The 13,916-nt window shown below is 39.7% G+C and overlaps 1 protein-coding gene across 6 annotated transcripts in view; it reads right to left on the minus strand.

Annotated features, from left to right (window-relative positions):
- Positions 1–13,916, minus strand: part of FNIP2 (folliculin interacting protein 2) — a 132,286-nt gene that overhangs the window by 56,350 nt on the left and 62,020 nt on the right. For 4 of the 6 annotated variants that reach the window (XM_058721020.1, XM_058721024.1, XM_058721019.1 and 1 more), the window contains exons 2-7: positions 9,327–9,453; positions 6,289–6,429; positions 3,134–3,234; positions 2,959–3,030; positions 1,339–1,439; positions 1,076–1,165 (exon numbers count right to left, since the gene is read on the minus strand). In XM_058721020.1, the coding sequence (XP_058577003.1) occupies positions 1,076–1,165; positions 1,339–1,439; positions 2,959–3,030; positions 3,134–3,234; positions 6,289–6,429; positions 9,327–9,453 (632 nt within the window). The remainder of the gene's footprint in view (positions 1–1,075; positions 1,166–1,338; positions 1,440–2,958; positions 3,031–3,133; positions 3,235–6,288; positions 6,430–9,326; positions 9,454–13,916) is intronic. The other 2 variants (XM_058721023.1, XM_058721021.1) reach the window with 1 other exon arrangement.

The raw sequence follows: 13,916 nt of genomic DNA on the forward strand, positions 1-13,916 counted from the left end.
TCAAATATTTCTTCCCCCATTTCTTTTCCATATACACCCAGTATCACTGTAGAGTTACTGAGAAAAAAGAATATCCTGGCATGAATTTTAGAAAACACTCTAAAGTATTACAGACTTGTAGGAATGCTTCAGATTCATCATACATATTGAGCTAGAGGGTAGAGGACATATTGCTATAGTAAGCTTTACAATGTATGAGAAACCCAGGGCCCTGACTGATTATTATACTTTCCAGAGAGTTTCTGAAGACTGTTTATTTTCATAATTTTGAAGAGAGCATATAAACATGTTAGCCTCACTCTACGTAGGTGGGAAGGTGTCACTTTCATCGGGGTGTCAGTTAACTAATAGAGCTTAGCACATTTCCAGCTACAAAGAACAGAATGAGGAATACCATTTGTCATAAACATAACCTTTAATGTTAGTAATGAAGATTCCCCACACTTGTTAATCATGCCAGACTTCAACAGACATTCAACAGCTTTAGCTAGCAAGGCCAGTTAAATCTAAGAATTTACCTACCCAGAGAGACCGAGATGATTATACCTGTAAAGAACCTAGAAACTGCATTTAAACTACTTAAATGCTAGAGAGAGTAGGGGTGGAAAGTAGAGAGAGAGAGAGGGAGAGATGAGGTGGCTGAGGAAGAGAAAAAGAGAGAGAGGGAGAGAGAGAGAGAGAGGTCTTCCATGCTCTTATTAGGTGACTTTTGAAGAAACTCTGTGCAGGTGGGGATGCAGGTGACTAAATGGATAGAAGTATATACCATGGGAAAGGAAAACAGTTCAGACTTGAAGAGGCCCAAGAAAATCAGAAAATATAATCCTCTTAGAAACACTAAGGGCTCATTTCAGATCAAAATCAGCTTACACTGGGGTATTAGCAAAGACATTTACAATAGAAGTTCATTGGTGGAATTTTCAAAACACCGTGAACTTGGCTGCATTTGAAACTATTATCTCAAGAGCCCCTTGGATTTCTAGAGAGGCACCAAACAGGATTTTTTTCTAAGAAACTGCACAGGAGTTATTACTAATGTGTGTGGGTCACACTGTTCTCAGCATTCCACACAAACCTGCAAAGAAAGAAGCGCTCCGGGTGAGCCGGAGAGGTCCTCCTTCAGCTACGCCCTGTAGCAGTTTGCTGCCGCATGCTTGCAGCAGACCTAGAGACAGAGACACACGGAAGAGGGGCCAACAAAGTACACACACAAAAATAAACACAGATTAAAGATAATGCAAAAAAACAAAACAACACAACAAACTCAAATAAAGCAAAACACACACCCACAATAGTGGTATTCAGAAAGAGAGAGCCCAGTTATGTGGCTGATTTTACCTAGGTTACTTCCAGTACGACAAGGACCCAAGTTATTCTGATTTGTGTTGAGTTTTCCCAAATTAGGATCCTGGTGGATGTATTCAAAGCTGTCTTGTAAGCTACATCCAGAGAAGGAGGGGAAAGGAGAGAGAGAAGAAAAATATCAAGAGATGAATAAGACTGTTTTCTAACAAACTCTCAAACACAGGCAACTTACCAGTTGTTCCAACTTTCCTTATAAATGAATAAAGTCTCACATCTACCAAAGGAAACTAAACTTTAGGGGAAAGGAAAAGACAAAAAAACTTTTTGAAGGCAGTCCAACCTATAAAACTAAACAACGTATTCCTAACAAAATGGAACTCTACAAATTTGGCTTTGGTGACTGACACCTAGGATATCGCTATTCATTTCTAAATTGTGTTTTAGTAACTGACACTCAAGATGTTACTATTCATTTCAAGGGTAATTTCACATAAAACTTCAAAATGAAATTGATCTGAACTGTCAGTTAACATCTATGAGCAATTTAGCAAGTTTTTCCAGGAGGAGGATATAACAGAAATTATGATTCCCATAGGAGTTTGACTTCACAACATCTAAGAAGTTAGAATTACTCATAGACACAAATGTGAGAGAAGCCAATTTTAATAATTTACTTGATTTATTAACAAGTAAAATAAATATCAAGACTTCAAGGAGAATACAACATTAATAGGGCCAAAATAATTTTTACTTAAATGTGAGCTCGATATTCTATTATAGGGAATTAGTGTATAACTGAAAGGGTCTGAAAAAGAGTATCTCACAAAAAAAAAAAAAAAACATCAATTCTCATATAGGCTTAAGTCATGCCAGACCAGTGTTAAATGCTCAAACAAGTTAAATTCATTATTTTGTTGAAGAGTAAGCAGAATTACTCAAAGGTACCCAAATCTACAAAGAAAAATATTTTTAATTTCCCAAGATTATGAAAAAAGAATGGCCTTCATTTGACCTCTAAGAATATCCCTTTAATTTATAACAAATTTCTTTCAAACTTACGAAAGTATAGCAAATGTTTTGTTTTATTCAAAAATGAAGCATATGAAATATTTCTGCTTGAAAAGTTCAAAGTGTATGAACAAATGTATCAGAATGAGAGTTAACATCAGTTTTCTTTGCCTACAAAGAAGTATAAAATTAGAGGAGGAAAAAACTCAGGAGTGAAGATCAGGATATGGCCTGGTCCAGGTACCCACCAGTCATAGAGGCGACATTGACAGCTGAATAGATGGTGAGCACATATGACCCAGCCTGCCATACATGTGCCCCACAGCCTGAAAAAACTCACTATGTGCTTCATTTCTTTAGAAATAAATTAACTAGCCAACCAGTTTTTTTGTTTTTGTTTTTGTTTTTTTAAGATAAAACAGCATTGGGAAATAAACAGTCATTTGTCTTTAAGGCCAGCTAATAAAGTCAAAGGCCTTTTCATATACATTATGTGCAGGAAAATGGCCATTTCTTTGTTAATGTGGACTCATCTCACTTCTTATTTCAAAAATACGTATGGCTCTCAAAGAACTACTCTTTCCAGAAACAGCCACTTAAAAAAATGGGGAGGGAGGGTGGATTGGTACAAAATCCCACACTTACTTATTTGTACTCCCACAGAAGCTGCCCATTCTAGCTGAGAACACCTTACTAATCATCAGTTGTGGAGGAGAACTAGAAGAAAAAAAAGAGAGAGAGAGAGAAAGTATTTTTGAATAAGAAAGCAGTTTCACCATTCCGTTTTTCACAAATAGTAGGAAAAGAAGCCCAAACTCACCGTATATAGTGTATCTTTAAAGTGGAGCCTTTGTAACTCATTGCAACCGAGCCAAACATCATTTCCCCTAACATGTTGACATCAGAAGCGGGTCTTGTGTACTGCATACATTAAAGAAACCAAAATCAAAGTTAATATGTGGCACAACATGATGTGTGATGCAAAAGAAAATAACATCTGGGGCGCCTGGGTGGCTCAGTCAGTTAAGCGTCCAACTTTGGCTCAGGTCATGATCTCATGGTTTGTGGGTTTGAGCCCCTTGCTGGGCTCTGTGCTGACAGCTCAGAGCCTAGAGCCTGCTTTGGATTCTGTGTCTCCCTCTTTCTCTGCCCCTCCCTTGCATGTGCTCTGTGTCTCAAAAATAAATAAACATAAAAAAAATTTTTTTTTTTAAGAAAATAACATTTATTGATCTATGGGGTCCTTCTTTAGTTTATTAGCAGATAAGTAAAACTATTTCTCAAAGCAGAAACTCATCATTTTATAGTCTTAATCCATAATGGTGATTGCCTATATTTTTTCCCCATATTATTACTTATGTTCATGATTTTGTATACACAGTATCTTCATGTAGGATCCAAGTGTATCATCAAAGATCGTTTTTAATCTTGCTATGAAAAATAAAGATTTTTATTATCTCCACTTATAAACTTTAAAGATTAAGTTCTGAAAAAAAAAAGGGTAACTCTTTTCTTGGTACTATGCAAAGCAAAATAAGTCAGTCAGAGAAAGACATATGATTTCACTCATATGTGGAATTTGATAAATTCAACACATGAACATAGGGGAAGGGAGGGGAAAATAAGATAAAAACAGAGAGTGGGGGGGAAACCATAAGAGACTCTTAAATACAGAGAACAAACCGAGGGGTTGCTGGAAGGGGAGGTGGGGGGGGGGGTTGGGCTAAATGGTGATGGGCAATAAGGAGGGTGCTTTTCAGGATAAGCACTGGTGTCATATGTAAGAGATGAATCACTGGGTTCTACTCCTGAAGCCAAGACTACACTGTATGTTAACTAACTTGAATTTAAATTTTAAAAAATAATAATAATTTCAAAATACATATATATATATATATGTATACAGATATATATATATATATCCTGAATAAAAATACAGTTCAGCATTATTCATCTCAATAATTAATAGTGTTGAATGAAAATGCCAATTGGCACAGGTAGGGTTTTGTGAGGGTCCAAAAGATGACGATGGTCTGATACCTCTGAAGTTTTACAAAAAAAATATTTCAAAAACATCTGACCCCTGTACCTTCTGGCCAGTCTTTCTCATCCCTTTCGTCATCCAAAAGGGGGGCCTGCGCTACCTCCACTTTCCCAGATCTCATCTGCTTGTTAACCTACTGCAGCCTCATCTATTCAAACTGCTCTAGTAATGACTTCTGCCTTCCTGTCAAATCCAATGCACCCTTCCCAGTTTGCTTTCTTAAACATCTCTCATGGTATCTGGTGTTCTTATTTACCCTCCTTGTCGAATCTTCTTTCTTAGATCTTCCCTTGAACAGGATTGTTCCTCAGAGGACACTCCTACTCACCGTCTGCATTCTCAACCCCTCTTAGGATTTTGGTTATTCTTTACATAGGAATACCTCCCACATCTTTTATCTCCAGGCCCAGACCTCTCCCTGAACTCTAGAATCCTACATCCAAATGAATTCATCCAGATATCATTATATGTATGTAAAGATAATGTAACACATATTCTACAATAATGTATTATTACGATATGTGAATGAATGTATTTGGATATAGGATTCTAGACACCTGATGAACATGATAGATGTGAATGTCAACCAAACTAGTGTGCTGCGGGCACCCCAGCACACCCTGACCAAGACAAAACAATGGTCCAGGATCCAGCCCATCCAGCCCTGCATTCTCTGCTAGCGTGCTTTCCATCCAAGCCAAAACGTGGGAATCATTCTTAACACTGTCTTCTCAGCCTTTTTTTTAAACTTCAAATCCACACACACACATTATATACACACAAGTACATGCACACACTAACAAACACATACGCAACCTACTTATACATGTTTGCAGAAGAGGAAAGAGAAACAAATCTCTCAGCCTTGTTTAACGAGGCTCCTCTCTGTTTGGTTATAGCTCACGCCAACCTCTTCTCACTACATGCGGACAGAAACCAACTGTCTTTCACATTTTTTATTAATAACTTCCACCTACTGCCTCCATTTTATAATCTGCTTTTCCTTGGGGTACAGGGTCTATACGCCAATTGTGATTCTCAACTAGTTGAAAATTTCACTGTATACTTTTTAAATCACAAACCTCCTGGAAACTGAGGAGCACTGCGAAATAAGGGCAAATGTGTGGCACAAATCCTGAACATGAAATTAACAAAGTTCTATAGACCTGTGGCTGCCGGCAATTTACCCAGCTTTGCTTTTCCAGCAACATGGAAAATTCCACATGAGTCAAAAAAGAAAAAAAAAAATTGATACATTCTTCATCAGTTTACATCCTCCTGCTCTTCAGTATTTATGAAACATTTCTTCCCTTATTTCTAGTTAGCCAATATTTCTCAATAACCCGAATCCCTATCCTTTACTCTCTCTCTCTTTCTCTGTCTCTCTCTCTCTCTCTCTCTCTCACACACACACACACACACACACACACACACACACACACACACACAGATGCCACTAGCCCTGCTATCCCTCACACTCAAGTTAGATCTTACCATTTCTTTCTTCTAAACAAGATTTTCTTCCTCCTACTGGCAAGTGCTATTTTCTTAGGATGCCCATATACATTCCCAGAATCCTTAGAATTTTTATGCCAAAACTGGAAACTCTGTGTGTTTTAATCTAGTTCTAACAACAAAGAGCGCAAAACAAAAGCATTTACCTCATTTGCAATATGTCTTCCTCATTCATCATTATAATATATAATTCATATATTATACTTGATCACCTCGACTCGGATACAGTTTTTATCGAGAGAGAAAAGCCAAAGTGTGAAAAGAGCACTGACAGGACACATTTAAGAGCACACTGTGGAATACTTATGCTCATGTCTCTGGAGTAGAATCCTCCAGGAGCTATTATTCCCTGTGGAGAAATCACAGTAAATGACGTCAGCCCCACGGGGCATCTGGTTGGGCAGGGATGGTTTTACCTGGTACTTTGGAAGCTGCTCCTTAGCATGTTGTAAAGATGCCCCGGAAGAACTATGGGAAGAGGTGCTGCTGCTGCTGCCACCGCCGCCGCTTCCTTGACAGCACTTGGCTGACATTTTAAGAGACACATCCTCTGTTTTCTGGGTTGACAGACAGGCAAGATAAGAGATTGCTAAGTATATCGGGCTTCCTCAGCACGCTTTTCATTGGGAACTTCTTTGTCAAATCATTCTGTTATGCTGTGCCTAAGCTGCACAGAAAACCAGAAGCTTTTTTTCCTTCTCTATGAGGACAAGAATGTGGCCCCTGGGGGCCTGAAGAAGGGTAACTAGACAGGAGATGGTGGTCTTGTAGTGGGACTATTCGCCATAAGTGATTCAACTGTTATTTACAGTTCAGTTCATAGATTTCATGGATTTCAACTCCTGAAATCGTCAGTGAGATCTGATCTCTCTGTTTTGGTCACTAGAGGACCCATTAGTACTAATGGAAAGTCCTAATCTATAAAATTCATGTGCAGAAAGACAATGCTCCAAATGTTAACCCTGTACCAGGCAAATGCAACAAAGTAGGAAAGCAGACTTACTAATTTGGAAAGCCTGGGTTTGTGTTTTTAATGACACACCTCCTCTAGCACTCCTTTAAAAGTAACAGGAGAGAGTTTGTGAAAGATAAACCAAAACTCTGAAACAGGAGCTCCTATGAATTATACATCATGTGATGGAAAAGTGGCCTTTAAAGGTTAGGAGTAATACAAGATTATCTACTATATAGTTCCTAACTAGAGTTCACTGCTAATTTTATGATAGTGACATAAAGGTATAAAGACACACCTTTATTAATTCTTCCCTTCCACCTACACCAAATTATATTGCTCCCTACAGAAGCATCCCGTGCCATCTATGGTAGGTTGTTTCTATTCTGTCTGAGTCTTACTTGCTTTTTTGTGTGCAGCTTTTGCTTGGAAAAACATGAATGCAACTGCAGCTTATCTAATCTCCAATGTGACAGTCACACTGGTGGTCTAATGCAAATGCCTGCAGTCATGTGCCTGATACAAACTCATGACGTTTTGTGCTTGCCAAGGGAGTGGGGGGCTGAAAATGGGAAAAGAATGTACGGAAAACACACTGTGCTGGTCCATAACATTAGTCACTCCAGCAGTGACAGCATTCAAAGTCGTACTTGGTAATTCCCGGGTATCAGGCACTCCTTCAACACCCTCTTCAGATCTAGTTGTTACTTAATACCACTTAACCCAACACAGCCCCTCAGAGAGCCCAAAGTGACACTAAGTCCACACCTGCCTCACAGCCTGCTAGACCCTCTGGCTGGGGTACAACATACTGAGCAGTCTATAATTGGAGATAGCACCTGGGACGGTGAGTCGAGCACTACTTGTTTGGACTCTTTCTGTAGCCTTGGGAAAGTGACAAACCTCTCTGGACCTAGCTACCTTTTTGACTAAATGAGCACTTCCAAGAAAGCTTATATTCCCGACTCCAGTGTCATCACTGCTCTGATATACCAAAATTCCAGTTGCCTTTGAAAACCAGTGAGGGGCACCTGGGTGGTTCAGTGGGTTAGGCATCTGAGTCTCGATTTCGGCTCCAGTCATGATCTCACGGTTCATGGGATCGAGCCTCACATCTAGCTCTGTGCTGACAGTGCAGAGCCTGCTTGGGATTCTCTCTTTCTCTCTCTCTGTCCCTCCCCCCAGTATGCACGCATGTACTCTCTCTAAATAAAGAAATAAATAAATAAACTTTAAAAAAAGAAAAACCAGTGAGAATTTTTTCTTCTACCTGTTACCACCATTAGGAGCCCTAGTGATGGTGTGTGGGTGTTTCAACTAAACCATCTGTGCAAGGCCTTCAGGGAAACAGGAAATGATATGGGAAATTAAGGGAGAAATCATGTCCTGTCAAGTGCTGGCTCACCTAAACTTTGATACAAATCTACCATTAAAGCCTACAGGTGAATCACCTGAGAGATTCCCCGCCCCCCCCAACCCAACAAGCCCAACAACTACTGTAATGATTAGCTACCTGGCAGACTTCCACTATAAAGTACTATGGAATCTACCCAGCTAAACTGCCTTTAACCAAATACTTCCTTCCTGCAGAAATGATCCTGATCAAAAGCAGGAAAACAGCCCCTTGGCCTTGATGAAACAAAGACTGTGATATAAACTATTCATTTACTTAGCTACACATGCGATGAACTTCCAGAATTTGGTCAGTATAGACAGCAAGCTACTGAACATGAAAAGAATGAAGAGTCTAAAGGCGACAACTTAGAAGTACCTCAGGCTGAGGTCCAGAAGACTCAGGGAGGACCAGACTCTACTCCTCACCTGGACACGTGACCATAACCTTTCCTGTTCTGGCTCCAGGGGATCAAGGGCTGCTCTGCCCTCACTTAACCCATCCCAGATCCTGCCGTGCCCCACCCCACAACACTCCCCCTCCCCCCACCCCTGCTTTGCACTAAAAAAAGGAAGTAAATAAAGTTTCCTTGGTCAAATGGGTTTGAGAAACACTCCCTTTTGAAGAGGACAGTGTATGTTAGCATACTGAAGCCTTATAGTAAGAAAAGCTATTTAATCTTGTTGAACCCAGTGCTATGTAATACCTCTTACTATCTATGAGAAATACCAGACAGAAGGATCTAATAACTTCCCTTCAGGCTAACACTTTCTGAATTTTAGAGTGCTCAGCTTTCCTATTACATAGCACATGTTTGGCATCAAAATCCTACTGAATTATAACTCAGCAGCAAATTTACCTCTAGTAATATTTACAGTACACTGCTGGGCATCTGTCATGACTCTCTGGTAAAAGTTTCACCTGGCATATTAATAAGAATACAAATGCGGCAGGACGGGGTGGCGGAGAGCCTTTGTTTACGCTGCTTCTGAACCTTAATGACACATACAGTAGAGCTCAAAGAGAAGATTATGAACTAATAAACGACTGCTCAGAGAGGTGGTTAAAAGCACAAATTAAAAAGATGAAAGCAAATCTGCATTTCATACCTGAGTTGCTACCTCTTCAATCTTGTGAACCGCTTTAGAATCAAATAAGACTTGTCTTCCTCTTCTCTCACAGTCCTGGTAAACTATCAGGCGAATCTCATTCAGGTCAAACTCCGAACATGACCAACTGTGGATTCAAAAGAGAGAAAGAAGTTACGTTATCCACAATCCACAACATTGGAATGGTCATGGCGAGCTAAGATTCCCAGCCAACATGCTATGTGCCTCTGACCAGGGGCAGACAGCCTTGTCTGTGGGCTCTAATGGGCCATTGTCCATGGCAAAGGTTTGGAAGACTGCTGTAAACAATAAATCACTGGAGAGAAAGTTTCTCCTTCCAAAGCCACTTTGGGCAAAGAGAGCAACCAAAAACCATAAGGATGTGTGCAGAAAGCTAAATTTGGATTCCTGGATTCTGGGAATGGTACACCTGAGGTACAGGAATGTTCCAGCTTCTGTGTTATTGGCCAGGGAACCATTTGGAGCAAGTGAGTGGAGCCTTCTCCTCTCTTCCTCTCCCACCCACCAGGCTCAGGTGAAAAGGAGTGGAATTACATATCCTAAATTTTAGAACTTTATTATAGCTGGCTTGGATACAGAAGTTTTGAAAACCAAGTGCATCACTGTACAGAATCTGAATTGCTAACAACAATCAGCAATGGAGGAAGCACAGCTTACTCCTGTTAAAAAGAAAACCACAGGCCCAAAATGGTGTCACTTAATCCAAGTCACCAAACCAGGACTGGCTTAACTGCTGTTTAGACCACCCCTAGAAATAGTCTTAACCAGTCAATCAGGAATTTTCTGACTAACATGAGGTAATCTGTCACATGGGCCTACTCCTAGCCTAAAAGAAGATGAAGTAATCTGCATGATAAGACCCTTGTCCTTCCCCCTAAGGGAAAATGATCTAGCCTGAAACAATCCTTTCTTGTCTCTTGCTATTAACTCCTTGTTCCATCCTCCCTGTAAAAACCTTCCATTTTGTACAACTCTTCAGAGAGCCCCTCTACTTGCTCGATGGGATGTTGCCACGTTTATGAATTGCTTAATAAAGTCAATTATAACTTCACATTAAAAGCTGCTGGGATAAAATTGCTCTAAACATAAGTTTGCTCTTGAGTAATAAATGAAATCAGAATGTGAGGACTATAAAAAAGGGCAATCATTTAAAATGCACTGCTTTGGGGTGCCAGGCTGGCTCAGTCAATAGAGCGTGCAACTCTTGATCTTGGGGTCCTATGTTCAAGCCTCACGATGGGCATACAGCTTACTTTAAAAAAGTAAAAAAGTAAATATAAAATGCACTGCTTTGGACATATTCAGTTATTAGTCTGTTAATCCTGTCAACATATATTTGAGTGCCTACTATGTTTCAGGTACTGTGGTCCAGATGCTAGACATTCAGAAGTTAACTAAATAGAATTGGTCCCTGCCCTCATGGAGAACATGGTTTAGTGGGGAATACAGGGAATACATTTGTATATGTATATACATATACATGTATGTATATACATGTATAACTACAGATTGTCATAAGTGCAAAAAGGAAAAGGATATGATGAGTGTTTCTTATTTTCAGATCTGAAGAGCTGGGAAGTCCCTAAGGATTTAAGGAAGTGAAGGGGGTGCCTGGATGGTTCAGTTGGTAGAACATGTGACTCTTGATCTTGGGGTTGTGAGTTCAAGCCCCACGATGGGGGCAGAGCTTACTTAATAAAACAACAACAACAACCAAACAGAGGATTTAAGAAGTGATTTTTAAATAGGACTTGAAGAAGTAAGAGCTAAAGAGATAAGGTGTGAGAATGAAGAACAGGGTAGGAAGAGAGTAGGCTGGGAAGACAGGCAGGGGTCAGGATCATGCCCTAAGTGCAATGAGAAGCCAAGATGTACAAAGGTTGATAAACTCAGGTCTACACTTCTTAAAAATTCAACCTGGTTCCTCTAAGGAAAACATGGGTGGGGAGATTAAGACTGGAGGTAAGAAGGCCAAAGAGAATTTATTATCAGAGTTCAGGCCCTTCATCAGGAAGGTTAGAGGAACAGCAATGGAGGTGGAGGAAAGAGAACAGATATTAGGGGCAGAACTAATAAGAGTTAGCGGTAGGCTGCGAGGGTACTGGAGACAAAAGGAATGCCTCCTGCTTAGAGAAAGCTGGAGAAGTAGGAGGAGTCCCCAAGGTATGGATGATAGGAAGTCACATAGATAGACTGACAAAAGCAAACTGTTTAAACTAAGAGACAGTCAAGTACAATGAAATCAGACACATCTGGATCAAATCCATACTTTGAGTTTCCATTTTTTTCATCAGCACAATGAGAATATTAATGTCAACCTCACAAGGCTGCTATAGGAATTAAATGAAATATGTAAAGTGTTTCACATAGAGGCTGACACACAGTAAGTGCTCCAAAATGTTAATAATTACTTAAGAGAATTGTTAATGGTACAATTTTTTTTTTTTTTTTTTTTTTTTTACCAGCCACAAACTGTGCATTATTGGCTCTTTCCTTTTTCAGGCAATAGTAGTTAATATTGAATATGTTCTTTCAGGATAGCAGATTAACTTTCTTAAATCCCAGCACCAAAAAATATAAAGCTCTGGTTGTACGTTCTTCTAACAACCTATATTCTGAGTTATCATGCCCAAGCATCCCTTCCTCCCAGTTTTGACAACAACATGGCAAGTTTATTTTAGAAATCATTTTCTTCTACTCTCAGTCCAGAGACAGTCTGTGATGTAGGCCTGGCTAATCAGACATGACCACACGACCTCCAGCTAGGTTATGAAAGCCAGTCCCCCAACTTAGCTGCTCAGCTAGGAAATGATAACCCTGGTGCCTATTTTTGCCAGTGTGAGGTAAAAGCCTATCTCTGAAAATGAAGTCAGGGTGAAAGAAAGCAGAGGGAAGAAGTGGGATGAGGCACATTCCTGTTGGCAATCGAAGCCAACAGCTTCTGAGTGAGCACTATTCCTGGAGTTAGTTTTCTGTCACTTACAACCAAGAAGTCCTGAAGACTGTGCCCCAAACCACTAAATTTTTAAATTACATAAAGCCATTAAAAATACCCTCTATGGGGCGCCTGGTTGGCTCAGTCGGTAAAGTGTGCAACTTTTGATCTTGGGGTTGTAACTTTGAGCAGTATGTTGGGTACAGAGATTACATAACAAAAATATCTGGGGGCGCCCGGGTGGCTCAGTTGGTTAAGCATCCCACTCTAGATTTCAGCTCAGGTCATGATATTACGGTTTGTAAGACTGAGCCTGGCATAGGGCTCTGTGCTAATAGCATGGGAGTCTGCTTGGGATTCTCTCTCTCTGGTCTTCCCTCACCCCCAAATAAATAAATAAAAAACATTTTTAAGAATCTTAAAAAAAAAAAAAACCTCTGAAATTATTAAGACATAGTACATAGGCTGAAGTTATTAAAAATGAAAAAGCAAAGAGGATTTGTCTTTTTTTTCTTGTTCCATCTGTTTTGCCCTAACAATTACACTTTGCCAAAATAGCTTTATAATTGACACAGCAAGTTGTTCAATCCTTATTTTTGAGGAGTAACCCTGACTCAAATACCAAACTGAGGACAGCCTGACTAGAAGAGCTAAGATTTAATAAGGATCATACCACCTTATTAAATGTTTCATGCTATTTTTCAATTTTAAAGGAATGGAAATAAAAGATAGGAGGCAGAAAGCACATACGTTGGATTGTCTAATTTTTTGACCCAAATACCTTCAAAAGGTATGCTTTATATAAGGCAAACTCCACTCTCCAGCTTCCATATGAATACTGCCTTATTTAATGCCTAATTATAATTTCATCACTAATACTAATGTAGAGGAAATTACAGTTGAGTAATTTGATGAAGAAAATACAGGCAGGACAAAGGACATTAAAAGAGTGCTTCAGAATAAGGCAGGCCTGGGATCAAATCTCAGGTCTGCCTCCTACTGGAGTTATAGCCTTAAGAAAGTCCCCCCTCAAGCAGTACTTGTAAGACCTGGTGTGAAGATTAAAGGAGATAATCTGCGGAAATCTCCCAGCGCACTGTCAGCTTTTTTCCCTGGGATCCTCCATAACACAGGGCTTCACTGAGTCATAGTCACATGCCACATGCATTTTCTGCATGTTCACATTCACTTCAACATTCAACCAAAGTTATTGTGGGGCTTCTGTGAGTACAGCCATGGTTCCTGGTGTTTTACTAAGGGCAACTTTGCGTGACTCAAAGAGGTATAAAAAAATAAGCCGTGGGCTTTTGCCTTAAAATATCTATTTAAGAGATATTTATTCTAATGAGAACTACCTCATTGCTTTGCCTTGGTTGAAAGTAAGGCCCCTGGTTTTATTTATCTACTCTGGTCATGGCCATCTGAGCTGAGGCACAAAAAAGTAAGATGGTTTATCTACCTTTTCTTACTGTAAAATTTAAACAAAAGGACTTAGATGGACCCTTTTCAGTTTTAGGAGTCCATGATGGTAACATCTGCCGGCTGGAACTGAAACCAGCTGTTATTTCTGTAACTACTCATCAAAAGCAGGAAGAAAGTGACCAAAGTCTACATCACTTATCTGAAAGGTGACA

Source organism: Neofelis nebulosa, chromosome 3 (assembly GCF_028018385.1).
Source record: "Neofelis nebulosa isolate mNeoNeb1 chromosome 3, mNeoNeb1.pri, whole genome shotgun sequence".
Lineage (NCBI taxonomy): Eukaryota > Metazoa > Chordata > Mammalia > Carnivora > Felidae > Neofelis > Neofelis nebulosa.